This window comes from Canis lupus, chromosome 6 (assembly GCF_048164855.1).
Source record: "Canis lupus baileyi chromosome 6, mCanLup2.hap1, whole genome shotgun sequence".
NCBI lineage: Eukaryota > Metazoa > Chordata > Mammalia > Carnivora > Canidae > Canis > Canis lupus.
In genome coordinates this window covers 24085747-24107822 of record NC_132843.1, presented here as the reverse complement: position 1 = coordinate 24107822, position 22076 = coordinate 24085747, and the positions used below count along the sequence as shown (strand labels likewise).

Below are 22076 nucleotides of genomic sequence, written 5' to 3'. Positions count from 1 at the left end.
CCCAGAAATATCACCCCATCTCTCATATATGACTGGGAGAAATACACTTTATATAATTATTTAATTAGAATTGTGGTAAGTGCTACAAAAGCATTATGGGCCACTGGTAAGGGCTCTTAGCTGTCCTGTCTCTCACCTTCATACCTGAGGTAGTAGCAGGACGAGGTGCATACCCAGTGGGTAGGAGGGCTCTCCAGGGCAACAGTTTGTGTCAGTCCTGCTCACAACATTTCAGTGGATTGAGTTCACCCACCTGCCTTCCTGTCTGTCCCCAGGCCCATCAGGCTGTCCCTCCTGCTTGTCATCTCCTCCCCTGCCTCTACCTGCTTTCTGGTACTCTCACCACCTCCATATTCTCTAGTTGTCCAAAGTGCAGCCCACTTTCAGGGTATCCCTAATGTCCCAGTTTCTCTTCTGTCTCAACAATGCCATTGTGATCTATTGTCATAGTTAACTCCAGTTCTAGCATGAGTTGTTATGGAGTCCTCAGAGTGGGCACCAGCCATAGCAGCATCACCTGGAAACTTGTTAGAAACTGAGTCTTCCTCCCCACTGCAGGTCTACTGGATCAGAGAATGGGGTGGGGCCTGGCAGTCTGTGTTTTAACGAGCCTTCCAGGTGATTTTGATGCACACCTGTTTAAGGGGGCAGTCATTTATGTGACTCCTTGAGAATTTAATGATGTGTTGCTCTATTTTGTATATTCATGTGTTGCTTCTATAATAAAATTAGAAATCCATGGTTTTACCCACAATTGTATTTTTACACTGTTATATGTGACAGTTTAAATGCATTTGGATGCATCCCTAAAAGCTGTTCCAATCAATTTTCACCTACCTCCATAAGACTAATCATCTCATTTTGATTAGGAATCCATGGTATATGTAAAGCAATGTTAAATTCTTCACAACCTCTGAAGGCAGTTGAGAAGCTCCTATTGATGTGGAAAGCAGTATAATACAGGAAAGGTTATAACTCCAAATGTGAGGAAGAAATGTACTTGAGATCATTAGATTTTTGCTACTCACAAAATGAATGGAATAGAAATGAGAGGGGAGGACCAAAGTTTCCTATATGACATCAATCTTGTAGAAATGATAAAAGAACAGACTTTTTGTGACTTTGGTTGGGTTGAGAGGTATTTTCCATTCTCTGCAAAAGTAAGGATATAGTCATGTCAGAGAGTATCTGTGTGGTGGCTTGTATGGAATTTTGAAGACAGAGCCGGAAGGCAGCTGTTGTCTCAAGAAAGAATATTTTAATTTGTTGGTCAAACTCAATGCTTGGCCTATAAGAAAATTCAAATCTTTCCCTTCTTCCTGCCTACCTCTTATGTTCCTTCACTCGTTTTTCTTCCCTTCCTGATATATTAAGTAAATGTTAAAAATATTAGTGATAAGAATTTTCTCTTTAGAAATAAATGTGGTGGGGGGGAAGATTTGATTTTATTCTCTTTCATCTTGGTAGTACATTACCCTCCCACCTTCCTATATGCAACCATTTAAATGTGTTTTATTGTACCTTTTCACTTTGGGTGTGTTCTTAGAAAAGTCCAAGGGTTTGTGTGCAAATATTTTAAACTTACATAAATTGTACTGTGTTTTAGATCTCATATTTTTTTCTCATACAGCACTGTATTTTAGAGATGGTCTGTGTTTTAAAAAAATCCATTCTTAACTGCTGCATATTTGTGTGATTTTCTAAGGGTGGACAACCAAAATCATGCTGCACTGAGCATCCTTATACATTCCCCTTATGGCCTTGGGTGAGCATTTCTTTGGGATACAGACACAGGAATGGAGCTGCTGCTGGGTCTTGGAAATAAGTAGAGTTAATTTGACTAAATGGTGCCAGAGTGGCTGCCCAACCTCACTCCCACCATAGTCCAGCAAGATTCGTGACACCCGTCAGGAACTTACAATTTGCAGTCTAATAGGTGTGAAGTAATAGCTCTTGATTTGCATTTACTTGACTATACAGCTCTCTTCATATGCTTCCTAGTCTTTAGACTACCTCCTTAGTAAATTGCCTGCTCATATTGGTCCATGCTTACACTGGTGTGTGTGTGTGTGTGTGTGTGTGAGAGAGAGAGAGACAGAGAGAGAGATTGAGAGAGAGAGAGAGAGAGATCTGCAGGATTTCATTGAATAGTTTAGATATCCTCTCTTTTCAGTTTTAAGCTTTGCAGGCATCATCTGTTCTACCACCTGTCAACTTTTCCCATAATATCCTTCACTGAACAGAAATCCTTAATTTTAATGTAATTGTTAATATCCTTCCTTACCCAGAGATAGTGTCAGATAGGGATTCATTTTTAGTTTTTCTCTGTATAGCAATCCAGTTTTCCTGACACCAAAGGCTACATAGTCTTTTCCAGTCTTTGTCATATAATATAAAGATTTTTTCCATTTCTCTAACCCTCTCCAACTTCATTCATTGCACACAAATGTTTGTATAAGTTGAAATGACTCAGAAGGGCTGGAGGAATAAGCTTCCACTCTATGACTAGTAAGAATAACATTCATGAAAACAATGTCAATACACTCTATCCCAGCCTCGGAAAGTTTCAGCTGGACTCGAGGTGGAAATACAGCATGATTACAGAATAAAACCTTTATTTGTTGACATTGTCTGTTTCACCTACAGAATGTCAGCCATAGCAGCCAGCATAAATTAAGGTCCCATTTCACTCTATCTTTCAGTTACTGAGTGTATGAACTGTCCCATTATTTTGGATTTATGAATTAGTTGCAGGGCATGCAAAATAAAACCTGCCACCCTACATCATTCACATCTTAAAAATTGGATAGGCATTAGAAAATTCATACTTGCATGTAAACGAAAAGAAAAAAAGCCATAGATTTCTAAGTATTTTTCTGCCCAGGAATCTCTCAGAAATGTCTGTAGCACTTTGCACACAACACTGCCTTGAACAGAGTAGTAAGTAAATAAATATGCTTGGAATTATTAGATTATTTTGACTAATAGTTAAGACAAAGAGGAAAAATTAATTCAGCTCTTATTTTTAGTTCTGTTATTGAATCTTGATACTATGAAATGGCATTAACCATCTTACTTTTCATCAAGTGCATGCTGTTCTTTGCAAGTATTATAAATGCTTGGTCTCAAAGGGTCTTTGCAATAATCCCATGAGGTAGGTATTATCATCCCAGTTTTATAGGTGAGGAAACTGAAGCCCAGAGATACGTCTTTCCCGAAAGTCACAGATCTCCTATGGGACAAGGCTGAGATTCCAATCCAGACCTGCTTGCTCCTGGGCTGGGCTCTTGTCCACTACTTACATTGCCTATCACTAATGTAAATGAAGCCTAAGTAATATTGTGCTGAATGAACATGCATTTATACTTCCGCAAAAATATTTGACTAGCACGGTGTGCATTTCATACCAACCACTCCAGTTCAGACATGTAATATCTGTCACACTGTATGTTTTATAGTAAATTTGTAAACAAAACCCATAAACTTTCTAGTCATTCTTTCCTTGCCACGCGTGTTATCTGGTGTCCAGTTTCAGTATTACAAGACCTGTTTGTTTTAGTGATACCTGTTTTCTGTGTTATGAGCTCTTGTCACTTTGATATGATAAATTGTTTGCATGTGCTCCTGTTTGCAAAGCTAATACGGCATTTTCATTACTGTTCCTGTGGATCAAGTATTAAGACAGTTATATGCCTCTGTATCAACACATCAACATGGATACAAACTACTAATTTTCTGATGATTACACATCTTGTTTAATTGGTAGATTATCAACCATCATTTCCATTCAGCATATATATAGGTTCTTTTTTTAAAAAAATTTTATTTATTTATTTATTTATTTATTTATTTATTTATTCATTCATTCATGAGAGACACAGAGAGAGAGAGGCAGAGACATAGGCAGAAGGAGAAGTAGGCTCCTTGCAGGGAGCCTATTGTGGAACTCAATCCCAGGACCCCAGAATCATGCCCTGAGCTGAAGGCAGATGCGCAACCACTGGGCCACCCAGGCATTTCTTCTTTTTATTTTTTATTTTTTTCCTTCTTTTTTTTAAATATAGGCTCTTAAGTGTTATAAATTCTTAAAGTAGCCTTCTAATTTACCTGGCAGTTTAAATGTTTTTACTTTCTATTTTTGAAAAAATAAAATTCTAAAACCAGAAAATGAAAGTCAATCTCTGTAATACAATTTCCAAAAATCATGGTTGCTTGGCTCAGTCCTTACTGGGTTTTTTGGGGTGTGTGTGTGTGTGTGTGTGTGTGCGCGTGTGTGTGTGTGTTTTAATTTTCCCCAGTAATTTAGGTTTATTAACAGCCAGGTCTTATATTAAAAACAAGATTTCTTCATTTGAAATATGTTTCAGTGCCCTAACAAAGTAACTGCTCTTGGAGTATTTCTTCTCTCCAGCCTTGTTTATCCCATAGGACATTCCTGCCAGAAGCAGCCTGTTTACATAACTGCCCTTGTGGGATGAACTATTTTACTGAGCACAGTCCTATACTTGCACCACAGCCTGTATGGCATGGAATCTGGACAAAACCTGAAAGGCACTAGAGAATGCTCAGTAAGCTAGATCTGTGGGGATTAAAAGTGGAGGCATTTGGATGAAAAGGAAGTATTAGAAGAAGGGAGCGGAGCAGGACCGTGGCATTTTGTCAGCAAAGTCTAGTGAAAACAGAAGAGAGAGTGATACTGACACGAGGGGGTGGAGGAAAAACCATTCACTTGTTCTGGAAACATAAGACAAAGGTATGTATTACTGTTGGAAAGCATGCTCATTCATTAAACACTTCAACAAAAAGCGGAGCCCCCAGTCTCAGAGCACCAGCATGACTATTGCTTCTTCATTTTTTAAGTAAAAGAAAAAGATTGGACAAGGGCTTCTCTGTTTCATAGGGCCTTTTCATTTTGCTGGAGTTTCTGTTCTTTGCTTTGTTTTGACTGATTCCTGGTAAGCATAGGACTCCATCCACAGTCATGGTGGTGGTCACAAATATATAAGAGTAATTATATCTTGAGCACAGACATTTCCATTGGAGTTGTTCTTTGTTAAGCAGAGGGTTCCAGAGGCAGCTGGCCACAGAAAAGGTAGCATTTATTATCTCTGTCTCTCTGTCTTTCTCCGCTTAGGAGTCTCTTACCAGGTAGCAGTACACCACCTCAAATCCCAGTCCTCTATGTTTCTTTCTCTCTGATGGCCAGTTGTGCCACTTCTTTAACAGTATCCAGTTTAGAATACTCTTTTTTTTTTTCTTAAACAGGTTCCATGCCCAGCACAGAGCTCAGTGAGGGTCTCAAACTCATGATCCTAAGATCAAGACCTGATTTGAGATCAAGAGTCGACTGCTTAACTGACTGAGCCACCCAGCTACCCCTTAGAATATTTTATAATGGCTCATCTCTGGAGGAGTTTTTCCAGGAGCTAACACTCTTCTCCTAAACAGAAAGGAATTCAAAGTAATAGCAGGATTACACTCCTTTCTGTTCATGACAAGTAAATCTTTGTCACATCTGATGTTCATTGAGCCCTTATCATGTGCCACTTATTGTGTTAAGCCCTTTATATGTGTTTTATCCCAATAACTGATACTGGTTTAATTGCCCTTGTAGAACCAGGCGACAAATGGAGGTGTAAAAGATTATGATTTAACCAAAGTTGCACAGTAGGGAGGAAAGCCAGGATTTCAATTCTAGAAGTTCTCACACGTCACTCCTGTGCAAAGGAAGATATGGAGGCAAAAGGACAGCCAGTGAGTTACATGTCAGATCAGAAGTCACAACCCATGTGCTGAGCCTTGAAAACAGAACATGCCTAGGTTTGTGAGTTGTCATACCTTAGCTCTTTTCTGGAATCAAAAGCAAGCCATTCAGAAGTTGCCTTGTCTTTTTTTTTTTTTTTTTTAATATTGAATTTTTTAGAGAGATTTAGGTCCACAGCAAAATTGGGAAGAACGTACAGAGATTAACCCCATACCATGCCCCCACCAAAGTGGTTACAAATGATGAATGTACATTGACACATCCTAATTAGCCCAAGTCTATAGGTTTACTCTTGGTATTGTACATTCCATGTGTTCGACGTGTTGCCACAACTATAATATCATACAGAGTGATATTTTCACTGCCCTACTAGTCCTCTCTGCTCTACCTTTCCATCCTTCCCTCTCCACTGACCCCTGGAAGCCGTTGGTCTTTTTACTGTCTCCATAGTTTGGTCTTTTTACTGTCTCCATAGTTTTGCCTTTTTCAGGATGTCCTGTAGTTGGAATCGTACAACACATAATCTTTACAGATTGGCTTCTTTCCCTTATGTAATGTGTCTTTAAGATGCTTCCATGTTGCTTTATGGCTTGATTATTTTGCTTTTTGTAGCTAAAGAATTTGGTGAAAATGTATCCCTGACCTTTATAACAATGAAATTTAGGACCTATATGATATGTTTTGATTTCGTGTCCTTGCTAGCCTTCCCATATCCAAGTCCATGCACTAAGCCAAGGTGGGTGTCCAAATTCGGACTGCCCTCCCCACTCTGCTTTGATAATGCTGAGTATGCTCCACATCATTCTTTTAAGAAACCATTCGTGTTTCTGTACATGGAGTTTTAATCACTTCAGTTTTGGCCAAAAGGTTAAAAACTAAATCCCTTATAATCAAGGCACTTTTTTTTTCCTAATGGAAACCACAGCTTGAGCAGCTGCTTGTATTACTGTTCTCCTCTGTGGTCCCACTGGTGTGTGGGAGTTTACTGTGAGGCTGTGGAAGGGAGCAAATAAGAAGCCAAGAATGGGGTCATGTTTCAATAGAGAAATAATGGTGGAATGTTAAAATCCTTGAGTGTTCCCCCTCCACACACACTTTGGACATGTAGTTTGGCTCTCTTTTTCCTTTTTAAATACTTCCATAAGGCATGGGAAAGAAGCAAATATCATAAGAAGTATAGCATCAAAAACTTCTAGACCTCAGCTTTCATTCTATACAGTGTGCTTCCTATTTGCCTGTAGGTGTAAACTGACAACATAACTTTAAAGTCTGCCTGTGTTGTGTGCAGCCATACTCTGCCCATTTGCATTGGTGTGCTTTTTCTTTGCCTTGTCTGGGTTGAGATTGTGTTTATCTGTGTAAACTGTTTTTTTTTTTTTTTCTTGTGTCATTTTCTGTGTGTCCCATTTTCTTTTAAAAATCTGTTTCCCGGGATCCCTGGGTGGCGCAGCGGTTTGGCGCCTGCCTTTGGCCCAGGGCGCGATCCTGGAGACCCGGGATCGGATCCCACGTCGGGCTCCCGGTGCATGGAGCGTGCTTCTCCCTCTGCCTGTGTCTCTGCCTCTCTCTCCCCTCTCTCTCTCTCTCTCTCTCTATGACTATCATAAATAAATAAAAATTTATTAAAAAAAAAAATCTGTTTCCCTGGGCAGCCCGGTGGCTCAGTGGTTTAGCGCTGCCTTCAGCCCAGGGCATGATCCTGGAGACCCGGGATCGAGTCCCACGTCAGGCTCCCTGCATGGAGCCTGCTTCTCCCTCTGCCTTTGTCTCTGCCTCTCTCTGTGTGTGTCTCTCTCATGAATAAATAAATAAAATCTATTTTTAAAAATCTGTTTCCCTATCTCCCTTTTTCTTTTCTCTTTCCTGCTTCCCCATTTCTATTGACCTATTCTTCCTCATTTTTTATACTATAGGATTTCAAATTCTACAAGTAAAAATTAAAGCCTGGGCAGCTGGCTGGCTCAGTCAGAGGAGCATGCAACTCTTGATCTTGGGGTCATGATTTCAAGCCCCATGTTGGGGCTTTTTTTAAAAAAAAATAAAGCTCTATTTTGCTATTCTTAATTTTTAATGTAGATAATTTTATGTTTCTCCAAAAGGAACCTACCTCAAATAAAGTTACTTTTTACTTATTAGAAGCTTAATTTTTTTAAAACATAGATTTTTGATCCTTAATAGAAGCAACTGCTTCATACTATTGATGAGTACAATGCTAGAGATTAAAAGGAGTGGCTGGATTCTCATTCCACAAAATGGGGTGAATTATCAGTGACACTGTATACCTTCCATAACTTTAAGTTACACTTAAGCGAAGACCTATTTTATCATTTAACCAATTGACAGTGTCATTTTAGCGATTAAACAAAACAATCTGAATAGCCCTCCAAACAATCAAAAAATTCATTGTGTATATAAATAGTAGGCAATCCTTCTTCCTGCTGTCTTTAGGATATTGTTTCAGTAACACACGAGGCAGAGCCAGCTCCATACCCTGTTGACCTCATCCTGAAGAGGGAGGTATTGGTAGTTTGGGGAAGCTGCAAAATAAAGTTGGGCTTTGGGTGAGTTACCATCCTGGGTTTGCTATTGACTTGCTATGACCAAAGGCATAGTCCATAGTCTCTGCCAGTTTCCGTTTCCTCATAGGTCAAGTCTCCAGTAAGCCCCACTCCCTCATGGATTGTTGAGTGAGATAACGTGTGTGTGTGTGTGTGTGTGTGTGTGTGTGTGTGTGTGTGTGTTTGAGAGAACGAGAGAGATAGACTGACTGGGAAGAGGCATCCTGAGATGGCTCAGGTCCACAGGATCAGACCTCTTCTTTCTTTAATATTTTGTCTTTCTACATCCTGTGTTGAGTCTCTTTCTTAAGAAGCTGATCATTTAAAGGTTACCTGAGGGGCTCAGTCTGTTGAGTATCTGGCTCTTGGTTTTAGCTCAGGTCATGATATCAGGGTCCTGGGATTGAGCCCCACAGTAGGCCTACCTCGGGCTTCCCACTCAGCAGGAAGTCTGCTGGAGATTCCCTCTCTCCCTCTGCCCATCCCCCCTTTACGCCCTAAACAAACACATAAATAAATAAAATCTTTAAAAAAAAAAAATGAAAAAGCTGGTCATTTAGTTTGTGACTATCTCTTCTAATTGTCACCAATCCTGACACTTACCATACCCTGGCATTCAGGAGCAGGTAGGAACTACCATCCTTTATTACATTTTCAGAGTGAATGTGTTTGTCAGGATAGGAGTAGGGACTCAAGATAGTCCTGACAGAAGGCTACAATAGTATAGGTCTTCCATGAGTTTGCTCAAAACCCTTATGTGAAAGGCTATAAACAGAGGCCTCCCACTGTGAAGGTCAATGTTTCCGGTTAAGAAAGAAATGAAGCATTCTAAAAGCCTAGACTTTCCACCTAACTTTCTTGAACCTTTCCTGACCAATATTCACCCACTTACTTATGGTATCACCAGATCAGTGATGTTATAAGCCCTTGCTCAAACCACAGCCATGCCCTTCTCTCAAAAATGTGGAGTAGTCTCTGCGTTAGATGAGATTTTTATTTGAGCCAACCATTAAAAACCATTAAAAATTGGACATGTTTCCATAAAAATCCAGATTTCCTGCCTCTGGAAATCAGCAGGTGCTAGAGCTATCAGATTACCATCTCCACCTTTTTATCAGTATTACCAATTTACAGGACTTTTCTGGTCATGCTAGTACTTGATTTTGAGACTCTAAAAAACATATATTTCTCCTGCTTCTAAACACCTCTTCAGAGCAAGTATTTATTAAGTGTTTCAAGTGTCTCTGTCAGAGAAGTGGAAGACATAATTTCTGTTGTCATTTACTGTACAAACAGACATGTGAGCAAATAAGGACAACAAACTATTGTACATGCTTAGATAAAAACCTATTGACAGGTAGGAGATCACTAAAGACTATGGTCAATTATATACTTGAGATAAGATTTTTTATAGAGTAGGTGATGAGCGAATTGATTTTGGATAAATAGAGTGGCTGAGCCAGGGAATAGAGGAGAGGCAGTCCATATACTGAATTCAGTATGAGAAGAGTCATGGTTCACAATGGATGGATCTAGATGATGAGAAGAAAGTGAGGGCCAGATCTTGGAGGGCCTCTGTATTCATTAAGAAGTTAAAGTAGATGGAGAGTGAGAGGATGGAGGGGCACACATCCCAATCCATTCTCTACGGCCTCCATTCCAGAGCTGACCTGTAGGGCTAAATCACCAGCCCCTCCTGCTCTTTGATTTCCAGATAAGTTCAGCCAGTGGACAGATAGCCCCAGCAGGAGATGGACAGGAAGAGAGTGAGGTCAAGGTCTTTAATTTTCTGGCTTCCTCCCTTAAAGGATCACCAAGGAACAGCTGCATCTCCCCTTTTCAAGGCAACCTTATTTACATCACTTTCTCCTTCCAGTAACTAGTACCTCTCCTTGTCCCTGCACACCCAGGGTGGTATTTCTCTGATACGATTTCCACGTTATCACTGTGCCTCTCCTGCAGCCCCCCCCCCCCACACACACACCCTTAGCAAGAGTCGCATTGTAAATAAATACTTTGCAAATCATCCTCGCTTAAAATATGATTAGATTTTAATTTTAAGCAGTAGTGTAAGGAATAGTTTCCTAGAATGGGAGTCAGGGGGCAAAGCAATCCACTAGAAAATTGGCCAAAGTGAGAGATAATGCATTTGGGAACTTACAGTCATGGTGGAAATAGAAAGGAATTGATTGATAACAGGAAAGAGGAAGGAGGGCAGCCCAGGTGGCTCAGTGGTTTAGCACTACCTTCATCCCAGGGTGTGATCCTGGAGACCTGGGATCGAGTCCTACATCGGGCTCCCTGCGTGGAGCCTGCTTCTCCCTCTGCCTTGTGTCTCTGTCTCTGTCTCTGTCTCTCTCTCTCTCTCTCTGTGTGTGTCTCTCATGAATAAATAAATAAAATCTTTAAAAAAAAAAAAAGGAAGGGGGGAGGATTTGGATTAATAGCAGTTAGATGTAAGAGATTAGGAAAAAAGAGGAGTCGAGGATGACCACCCAGAGTTCTCATTTGGATGGGTGCTTGGCTCAAGAAATACAAAGATGAGTTCAGTCTTGTGTGTGTCAATTTTGAGATCTTTGTGGGAGAGCTGTTGAAGATACACAGCAGGTATGGGGTAGCAGTGATGTGGAATTCAGGTGAGGTCTGGCTGGAGGGAAGGTTAGTGTGTTGTCAGCCTTTAGGCGGTCCTTGGAGCCAGGATGATAGAGAGGTTCCCTTGGGAGAGCTGAGAGAGTAGGAGAAGTTGAATAAGGAAGGAAGATGGTCATGCACAGAACTTCCAGTGGCACTCAAAGGATCCATAGTTTTGCACAGACTGAGAAAAAAGCAAGGGCAGCGAGGGAGAAAATGAGTATTGGTCGCACAGGTGGTGGGGGAAATGCTTGCAGAAGCAGAGTGGAGTGTTTATGGAGAGACTTGAAAACTAAGGCAGGGGAGCCTGATTAGGGCAAGAAATTGAAGGCTTATTATACGTTTACTTACTCTACAAGGGAGCAGTGAACACTTGAGTGAGATGAAAACCATTCAGGTTTTGTTTTAAGATGAGCAAAATGATGCTGGAAGGACAAAAATGAGAATGGGCTTAACACCTGAAGCTATAATACCAGTATGAAGTGATGAGAATTGAAGCTAGAAGAGTAGCCAGGAGTGCTGAGGGCAGAGTGATTGCAGAGGTCCAAAGGGCAAGACTTAGGGGAAAATGAGTAGAGGAAAAGAAAGATGAAGATGACCCCAAGATTTCCACATTAACTTGTCAGCAGTCATGTTCAAATCTACAGGTTCCATCGTGTTTATGATAATTGTGCCCCAGAAAATTTCTGATAATTCTGAAGAGGCAACTGGCCAATCAGATACAATGAAAAATGCAACTTTTCCATCTTCAAAAATATAGGGAACCACTTGCATGCTGTGAAATACAATGATGCCATTTTGATCCAGGTCTAGTTAAATTCAAGAATGGAGTTTCAGAATTGAAACTACTGGTCTATTTTGTGTTGTATAATTAGATGGAGAAATAAAATACAAATGGCCACAGATAATTTATGGTGAGACTCACCACATTTCAGTTAATATTTCTTTCTGTTCTTTGGCTTTAATTCCTATTCTCTGTGGTTCTATATTTTGAGGCTTTGGGTTGATGTTTGTTTTTTACCTTCCTTTTGCCCCAGTTCCATTTCTACTCCCACCTCCCTGAACCATCATAATTTTAGGAACTAAGTAGAAACGATGTAGGAATTGGATCTCAAAATAGGAAATGCTGTGTTGTAGGATTTCAAGTTTGTGTTATTTTTTTAATTATGTGCAATATTAAGGGAAATTTCTAAAATTGATAATAGAAAATTCACAGAATGTGAAATATAAATTAATTAAAAATGAGATCCATGTTTATGATAGAAAAATGCAATTAAAATTCCACTAAGATAACTATTTTTCATCTATCAAGTTGACAATGATAAAAAAAGTTGGCAATAAAGTCTTAGGAAAGGTATGAGAACCACATTGTTGGTGGGAATATAAGTGAGCATAATCTCTATGAAGGTTTTTCCGCAGTATCTGTAAAAATAAAAATGCACTTACCCTTTGGCCCAACGATTCCACATTAGGCATTTTCCCACCAGTATACTTGAATTAAGCATGCAATGCCTTTGGTACAAGGATATTAACTTTAGCATCCCTGGGTGCAAAAGATTGAAATAAATCTGAATATCCAACAATAGGGGACTGGTTAAATTAGCTATGTTATTTGCATGGGGTCCAGCTCTTAGAATGAGACAGATTTTTATGGAATAATGAAATAACTCTGCAGAATGCTTCCATTTGTTTTGAAAGAGTGTAGTACCATGTGTATAGAGGGATTGTATCAGATACTATCTCTGGATGGATGTACAAAAGCATGACAGCCCTGCCTCTGCAGAGATCTGAGAATAATATTGGGAAGGAGACTCCCTTTCATCCTCTACCCTCTGGTACTATGTGAATTTTTTGGCAATTGCATTTAAGTAATCTTAAAACTCTCCACCTACTCAGGAAAAGGGAAGCTAAGTCATTCACTAACACTAACAGTTTTTTAAGATTTATTTATTTATTCATGAGAGACACAGAGAGAGGCAGAGACATAGGTAGAGGGAGAAGCAGGCTCCCTATAGGGAGCCTGATGCAGAAATGGATCCCAGACCAGACCCAGGGATAGGCCCTGAACCTAAGGCAGCCACTCAACTGCTGAGCCACCCAGGCGTCCCTAACACTAACAGTTTTGGTGAAAAGTTTAGGTAAATGAGTTTTTATGCATTGTTGGTGGAAGTGAACTTTTACATAAAGTGGTTAAAGGGCATTATATTGGTTGATGCAGTTGAAAATAACAAGATGTGGCAATCCTTCTTTTACATTTCAGTCCTATAGAAACTCTAGCCAGCATGCATACGTAAAGATAAAAATAGAAGAGTAGGTGGACAGTTAAAGCTTGAGTATAAGTGCAGATTCCTGCCCAGGTTTATTTGCTGCCTGAAAAATGGCAACTAGTTTATTATTTCTACGACTTGATAATTGTTCATTTCTTAATATTTGGAAATGGCCCATTGGTTTTAAAATCCAGTTATTTGAATCATTTAGATGGTATTCCATTTGCACAACTAACCTTAAAGCTTTTAACTTAATGTTGGTGGCCTGTTTCTGAAAGAGATAAGAGGGGAATATATGTATTCATTCATTCACTATTTAATAAGCACCTACTGTATGCCATGTGTGGTGCTGTGCTGGGGGTGCCACACTGAATAACATACACATGGTCATGGCATTTCAACATTCCACATTTCCTTTTTCATAGCCATTTCTGCTCATTTTAGTTATTCTAAGGTTGCTTTGGTGTTCTGATGCCATTTTTGTTGCTTTTGCTTTCTTTTCTGTTTTATCACTTTGCATCAATTTGTACAGTGTTTTTCTGCTCCCAGAATGAAGGAAATGCCAGTAGCATGTTGTTGTTCTCATGAGTTATGAGCCCACAGATGGATACTAGAGAGGCCTCAGCTCTCATTCCATTTCTTTTTATTTACACACATAAAGTTGACCACTGTGCTGAAGGGGTGGTGAACAGTAAAACCTGAGCTATGGAAGATTTACCACAGGCCGTGCTCATTAGCAGCAATGATGAGGACCCGGGAAGCATGAATCACAGGGACCCCCATCTTCACCAGTGGCATGGAACTTATTTTCCACTCATCCTTGACCATAACTTCTCAGCCAGTAACAAACATGATGGACCTGAATTTGACCACCTCTAACTCTACCTGTTGTTTCTATGCATCTCAGCATTATTGCTGTCTCTTCTTAATTAGCGTCCATTTTCATTTCTGACAAATGACCTTTTCCCTCCAAGTAAAGAAGAATGTGTCATAGCCTCGATAGCATCCTATGGGTACCAGAAACTTAAATGCCTCCAGGACTCAGAGCTTCTTAACTATATGCTTAATACTTCATCCATTCTGAGGTCAATCACTGATTATCTTGAAAGACACACCCACCAAAATGGATGTTTTCTGGATAACGGTTACTTCTTGTCAACATATACTAATTATGCAATGTAGTTTTAGAAACTATACCATGAAAGCAGTACAGTTAATACCAATCCTTGCTCTTAAATACTATCGTAAATTTAGTTAAGATGTGCGTGCCATTGGTGTTGAGTTAGTTCCTGCGAGTTTCTGGGTTCTGCAGATAGAACAATTCTCAAAATGGAGACATTTTATGAAATCATCAAAGCTGTTGAAAAACAATGCAGTTTCCTCCCTCTCCGGGACCAGAGTTTGACAGTAACATCTCAGAACAGATGTTTCGATGATCTCCAAATGTTTTTATTTGGTGGCACAAAGACTCTGTTATTCATGAAATGGTCTGTTAAAAAATTAGTTCCTTCGTGTGGGGGTTGTGGGAATATGTGCTATGTAAATCGATTTCACATTTTGGCAGGGAGCTGGCTCTTCACTCTTTAGATTGTCTCCAGGCTTTGACTCTGACAGGCCATAGCAGAGTCTCAGAGAATATGGTAACGCAAGAGCTCAGCATCTTTCCCAGAGTACTTAAAGTTGACTCATCTGCGAGCATCATATTCTTTTGTAAAAGAAGAGGAGCTTAGTAAAAATTCGTAGAAAATTGGTCTTGTAAAATACAGTGAAAGAATGTAGCCACTCATGTTTGCTGGTGGTCATTTTTGCTAGAGGTCATGTTTGCTAGAGGCACCTTGGGCTCAATTGGTTGAGCATCCACCTCTTGCTTTCCACTTGGGTCATGATCTCAGGGTGGTGAGATCGAGCCCCAAGTGGGGCTCTGTCCTCAGTGAGAGGCTACTTGAGATTTTTGCTCTCTGCCTCTCCCCTTGCTCATGCTCACTCGCGCTCTCCCTCTGAAATAAAATCTTTAAGAAAAAATTATTCAACTAAATATTGACACAACCACCATACCAAAGATGATTATTCATTTGGTTCATAAGCCAGAATATATCTGAGGCAACTGCTAGTATAAGATCACAGAGACCATAGAAAAAGAACAGAAGAATTGCTTAAAGGTCAAGCCCCTAATTTGGGAGAGCAGAAAAATAATATTAAAAGGGACAGAGGTAGTTCTATCAGTAATCTCAGGCTCTATTATATGAACCAGATTATCAGCAATCATGATAAACAGGGCAAGGACAACAAAGGATAGGAATTCGAAAGCTCTTATTTCATGAGAGGAAACATTCTATTTTGTCAGGAGACACTTTTTTTTTTCCCTTGAGAAGACCCTGTCACCCAATATAGGACTTGAACAATGTCCACAATTTTAAGGGAATGCAGAGATGTTCTGGACCTACACTGACACAGCTACTACTAGCCACGTGTGCCTGTTGAATGCTTACAGTGTGGCTAGTGTGAATGGAGATGTGCCCCGGTGTAAAACAGATACAGGATTTTAAAGACCTAATACAAGGGATAAAAAAAATAATAATAATAATAATAATAATAATAATAATACAAATAAAGAAGACAAAATATCTCATTAGCAGTTCTCTTATTTAGATGTATTGGTTTAAATAAAACATTAAAATTAAAATTAATGTCACCTCCTTTTTACTTTTTTTATATGGCTACTAGAAAATACATGGTTGCATGTGTCACTCATACTATATTTCCGTTAGGCAGCACTAATTCTAAAGGCTGATATCTCATTTGATTCAGAAGAGTGAGGGTGCAGTGGCATACCCTTGGCCTCTGAATGCATTTCTGAAGGGATGGAATGGAATTTAGTATAGGCATGTGTGCTTTCAGGTCATATCTTAGCTCAGAGATTGAACATCTGCGGACCACTTAATAATGACTGTTTGGCATACATGCAGATCCTCCTATCACATTAGGAAAAGTTTTCTAAAATACTGATCACAAATTTAAACTAAAGTATTATGAACTCATGGAAAGATGGTATCATTTGTAGGTTTTCATAAACTATTTACCTGGTTTAATGATAGTTTGAATTGTATTCAGATTACAAATCTACAATTTATTTTCCTATTCTTCTAACAGATTATTACAGAAACTGGAAATGTTGGCAGAAATTGGTATCTTTGTCAGATGGTTCTGGGCATTCTAACCAAATGGACCTATAAATTTGAGTTCTCACTGAAAATGACTTTTGTGCTCCTGTATATTACATTCTAATGCTCAAACATTGTCTGTTTCATCCTGGAAGATAACCTCAACTGTTTATCTAATCTATTCTTTGGTTGAATTGGTTCCTAAAAAGTATTACCTGAGGGTCTGTGCACTTTTCCGAAAATATTTTTTAAGTAGACCAGCAACACAACATAGCTTTCTTTCCCTGATGAGTGAAAACATTCCGCTAATGTTCAGAAACAGACAAACCTTGCATATAGTCGTGTAGTTCACCTTTTATTTATAACTTTGAAAACCTGTAGTTACTAATATGTTGCTTTAGTCTTGGGACTAAAGTAATTTTCTGTCTTTTGTTCAATGAACATTTATTAAATGCCTATTGCATGCAAGGTATTATGTTTCCCTGAGTTCAGACATGTTGAATTTGGTGCTAATGAAACTCGAAAGAATAAATATCAGGGTCATGAGATCAAGCCCCATGTCTGGCTCCAAGCTCAGAGAGGAGACTGCTAAAGTTTCTTTCTCCCTCTCCCCCGGCCCCTCCCCACGCTTGCTCGTGTTTTCATGCTCCCTCTCTCTTATTATCTCTAAAATAAATAAATAAATCTCTAAGGAAAAAAAAGAATACTCACTGCTGGCAAGATTGTAGTCCCAACTAGGACCTTCTTCCATTCTGCACATAGAAAAAATATAAATTGACTACCGATAGAAATATAAATTGGTTTAGATATTTTGGAAAGCAGGATAGTCAGGCATGTTAAACACAAAGGATTGTGTGATGTCCTTTGCTTTAGTCATCCTGCGCTAGAAAATGTATCCCACAAGAGCAAGCCAGAAAGGAGAAAAGAAAAATCTCTGTGCATCTTGAAAACTTCCAGAAAGGGAGCCGAGGGTTGCTAAATGGTTAGTTGTGCTAAGTATTGAAAATCCTCTCAGTCACTCCTCACTGCAGCCTCTGCAGCCTTTTGAACTGTCTCCATTTTACAGGTGAGGAAACAAAGCTCAGGTGGATTAGTCATTTGTCTGTATTCTGAAACCTGTCAGCAGCAGAGTTTGCCCTAAGTTAGCCTTAGCCTAACTCAGCCTCATTTTGCAAGAATAGAAAAATAGTTAAATCCATTATGAAATGCGATGCAAACATTCTAAGTGTAGTCGCGTGGGGGAATGTCGGAAAATACAGGGAGATGAAACTGGAGATACTCCATAATTATGAAGAATTTGTACAAGGACCAAGTAGATTAGAGACAAATGAGAAGTTTAATTTGTTATGGAGGCAGAATCTGTTTAAGTAAGTAGTACTGATATTGCTTTAATTTCTTAAAATTTTTAATAATTGTGTTATTTTTTGTGAAAGGTATAATCTGACATATTGGCTGTATTTTTAAATGTTTCGCTCATACTCCTCCATATTTCTAAAAGGTGTATGACCTGTTCCATCATATCTAGGTGCATCCTCTACATTGTCCTCGTCGCCCATCCCTTAACTGCTGAAAACTCTCCCTTCAAGGTCCACCACCAGCAAAATCCCTATGTCCTTAGACTCTTCTCTGAAATTACATTTACCTTGTTAAATCCTAAGCTGGGTATGCCCTGAAAACACCACTTCCCTGAAGCCCTCTCAGGTGGCAGCTCCATTTGTTCCTCCGAAGTAGAAGGGATGTAAGTGTTCTCTGTGTTCCTCACTGCTCCCTTGACCCTTCCATCTCTCCCCTCCCTAGAAACTCTCAGCTTTAATCTCTCATCCTCAGACTCTCACCTGTTACCGCATCTACTGCACTTAGGATCCCTCCTCATTTCTCCATAATTTTCACTCCTGCTTCATTGCCTTCCCCTCTAGCATTCCTTCTCTCTTCATTCTTGGGGATTTCAGTGCATACACATATGATGCTTCTAATACCCCTGGCCTCTTAGTTTCTCTAGCTACTCGTTACTTCAACCTTTACCCCCATGGTTGCCTCCTAGATGGCATCATCACCAGCCACCATGTATTTCCATTATCTCAAATTGCATGCCTGCCACTCTGACCTCTCTTCTGCCTGACTCTTGAGGTCACTCGCTCCAGAAATTCAACTCCACCAGAACCCACTATCCATTGATTCCACTACTTTTCACCCTTATTCCTCCCTACCAAGATGTTGGGTCCAACTCAGGTTCCACGGACAGTCATTATATTTGCTTTCTTGCATACATCCTGCCTCCTCTGCCCCTCCTTCAGGCCTCATACTCACTTGGCAGTTTTACAGTCCTGGTAGGATCCAAATCTCGCCCACTCTGTGCCAGCCCCTGTCTGTTACACATTGGGTTTCACTCTTAATTCATGACCATGATCCTCAAGTGGAAACTGGCCACTGTCCAGCAGTCATGGTGTGTCATCTACTCCCAGTGGATTTTTCTAGTCTTCTCCTCTTCCCTTAGCCCTCCTACACCTTGTCTCTCAATCTTATAAGTGATGCTTTCCTTCCAACTTTTGCTGGAAATATTGAAGCAATAAAGGAGAGCTTCCACCAGCTTCCACTGAGCTCTCACAGGTGAGCTCCCACTGAGGGCCAGCCCCTCCACTTCTGTGTCCCCTCTGCTGCCCACAAACATCCCCCGTTGGTCACTCCCATCAGTAGCCATCGTATTAAGGAAGACAAAAACACTCCCTTGATCGTGCTCTCTTCAGTTACCACTTTGTGTCTCTACCCGTTCAGAGCAAAACTCCCCAGACGTCACCTGCTGTCCATTCCTGTTATTCCCACTTCTCCCTTCTCAGTCTCTCTTAAATCCAGCTCTGTCAGGCTCAACCCCAACTGTTCCATTGCTTCTGTTGAAGTCCTCAGTTAAATATACAAGTTGCTAAACCTGACAGTTGCCAGCTCATTTCAGAGTCCTGTAAGCAGCATGTGACATTACTCTTGCTCCTTGAAGTGCTTGAATCTTGAATCACTGGCTTCTTGAATGCACCCCTTCTGGACTTGCATCTTACTCCCCCAGCCATTCTTTCTTAGTCTCTTGGGACTCAAACCTTAGCCTTCTTCTTTGTCTACACTTAAGCCCATGCTCATCATCATTAAAGTGCCATGGCTTTAAAGATCATCTGTGTGCTGATGACTCCTAGACTTACTCTCTTAGCCAGACATCTCTCTCAGCTCCACACACATGTTCATCTAAGAGCTTTTGGGATATCTCTGTATGCCTAGTAGATATCTCAGACTGAACCCCTGATCTTACCCTCATCTGTCCAAATCTGCTTCCTTCAGCTGCTTGGTCCAAATTCATAACACTTTCTCACCTTTTCCAAACCCTTGCCATCTCACACCTGGACTGCTATAGGAGCCTCGTAACTGTTGTCTGCCTCTGCACCTTGCACTGTCACAGTGTGTTCTCGAAAGAGCAGCCAGGGTGGTCCTTCTATAACATTGGTTAGGTCACCTCTTCACACATACCTCCTGGCAGCTCTCCATCCCACTCAGATAAAGAGCTACAAGTCTTCAAAGCTATACAAAATCTGACCGTGGGTTATTTCTCAGACTTTCTCTTCCCTCTTAACCTTTCACTCACCCTACTCCAGCCACACTGGTAGCATGCCAAGTGGGCAGCCACCTGTGTCCACCTGCAGGTTTTTGCCTGGACTATTATTGCCTGTGATTAGAATTCTGAGAACACACCTCCCAGTGACATGAAAGGTCACCTTCTCGGCCATACTACTCTGGCCCTACTACCCTACATTCTCTATCCCTTCACTAGCTCTATTAATAATATTTCTCTTCTCCTGACCTATTATATACCTAGCCATTTATTGTATTTATCATTGTCTCCCGCTACAATGTAAGATTCAGGAAGGTAGAGGTTTTTATCTGGCCTATTTATTGACTTCTCACCAGCATCTAGGGTAATGTCTCCCCCTAATAGATGCTATAAATAAATAAATAAATAAATAAATAAATAAATAAATAATAAATAAATAAATAAATATCCTGAGAATATGAATGAAAGTTTCCCTATTTCTGCCTGATGCCCCAGAGACACATGCTGAGAGGTCTACCTCATTGTAGCTTTTAAGTCCTTCTCCAGTGTTATATTGTAAACAATGTTCAAAAAAAGCCCACCAAGAAACACTACATCTTTGGCTTGATTACATAGGGTCTTTTATTCTAAACTGAAAATAACTCCTTTGGAATGGAGCAGAAGTGTCATAAATATTGAGAATATATTAACAATAATAGATCCTTGGAATTTTTAGGAGTACATTCAGATCTCCCAAATTATGGCTACCATGATGGTATATTCTTTCATGAACTTCATACAGAGCAATAAAAAAGAAAGAACGAAGCCACATGTTGCTCCAGATGCCAACTGGCTCATCTCCAGGCTCACTCATTGGGAGGAGGCTCATCCCCTGGCCCAGTCTAGCTCTGCTCAGGCTTCACAGTTGCGCGGCAACAACACCACAAATTATAGCAGCTCACAAGCCCTCAGCATTGCCCACATATTGTTGAAAGCAAGAATATCAATTCTGTGAGAGCCAAAGGTCCACTCTTATTTGATCCTACCTGCAAAACTTTTAGATACTAATTTTTTAAAAAATTAGCTCCTCCAGGTCGCTCAGCCTTCATTTTAGAATATCACACATGTGGGCGTTTATAATAACTAAACAACAAGGTGATTACTTTGAAGAACAAAATAAGCAATCATTTGTCACAGAGTAAGTTTCCACTCTGAGAACAAATTACAAATACTCATCCATTCAGTTTGATTTTGGTTAGCTGGCAATAAACTCTTGATGTGAACAAAAGATGAAAAAGAAAAAATATATGTTTGTTTTTCGTTTTTAAACTGATTTTTCGATATATATTCTAGTTGAAGAAAACCTTGTGCCCTGGTAACTTTTTCATCCAATGATAATGATCAGAAGCCTTCAACAAGTAAGAGTGGGAGTGAGGAAAGGGGATGCTGTCGCCATGATGACAGCTGTCCAGCATAAACATCTCATATCTCTTCTGTTTATCATGTGTTTTAGGGCAATTCAAGCTGCTGGAACAAGACCGAGATATAAAGGAACCAGTGCAATATTTCAACAGTGTGGAGGAGGTGGCTAAAGCATTTCCGGAACGCGTATACGTCATGGAGGAAATAACGTTCAACGTGAAGGTAGTTCTAGAAGAACCAAATATTTATCCTCACTGAAATCATATAACTCTCAGGTCATTATGTATACAGCAAGTTTCCCTTTGTGCCTCATAGGAGAGTTCCATCCCCCTAATGGGTTAGTGTCAAGAGACCAAAACTGGTCTTTTTGAGAACTACATGTGCTGTAGTTGACCTGACTCTCCAACAGGTTACCATGTTAACATTATCTTGTGCTAGAACAACTGTCAAGGCAGATCTAAAGATTTTCTTTTTTAATTTGCAGTTTATTCTCTAATATGTAACAGTTGTTTGGCCCCTCTTCTGTGAGGCTGAATGCTCCACTTGTGAGAACAAGCAGAAGGCACTGGACACCACTAATACTGCACATTTATTTATTTATTTTTAAAGATTTTATTTATTCATTCATGAAAGACAGAGACAGAGAAAGAGAGAGAGAGGCAGAGACACAGGCAGAGACACAGGCAGAGGGAGAAGCAGGCTCCA

General features: G+C 40.0%; 1 protein-coding gene across 5 annotated transcripts in view; it reads left to right on the top strand.

Moving 5' to 3' along the window:
- The window catches only part of GAREM1 (GRB2 associated regulator of MAPK1 subtype 1), a 201228-nt gene that overhangs the window by 136616 nt on the left and 42536 nt on the right, over positions 1–22076 (top strand). For all 5 annotated transcript variants that reach the window (XM_072829157.1, XM_072829156.1, XM_072829158.1 and 2 more), the window contains exon 3: positions 21463–21593. In XM_072829157.1, the coding sequence (XP_072685258.1) occupies positions 21463–21593 (131 nt within the window). The remainder of the gene's footprint in view (positions 1–21462; positions 21594–22076) is intronic.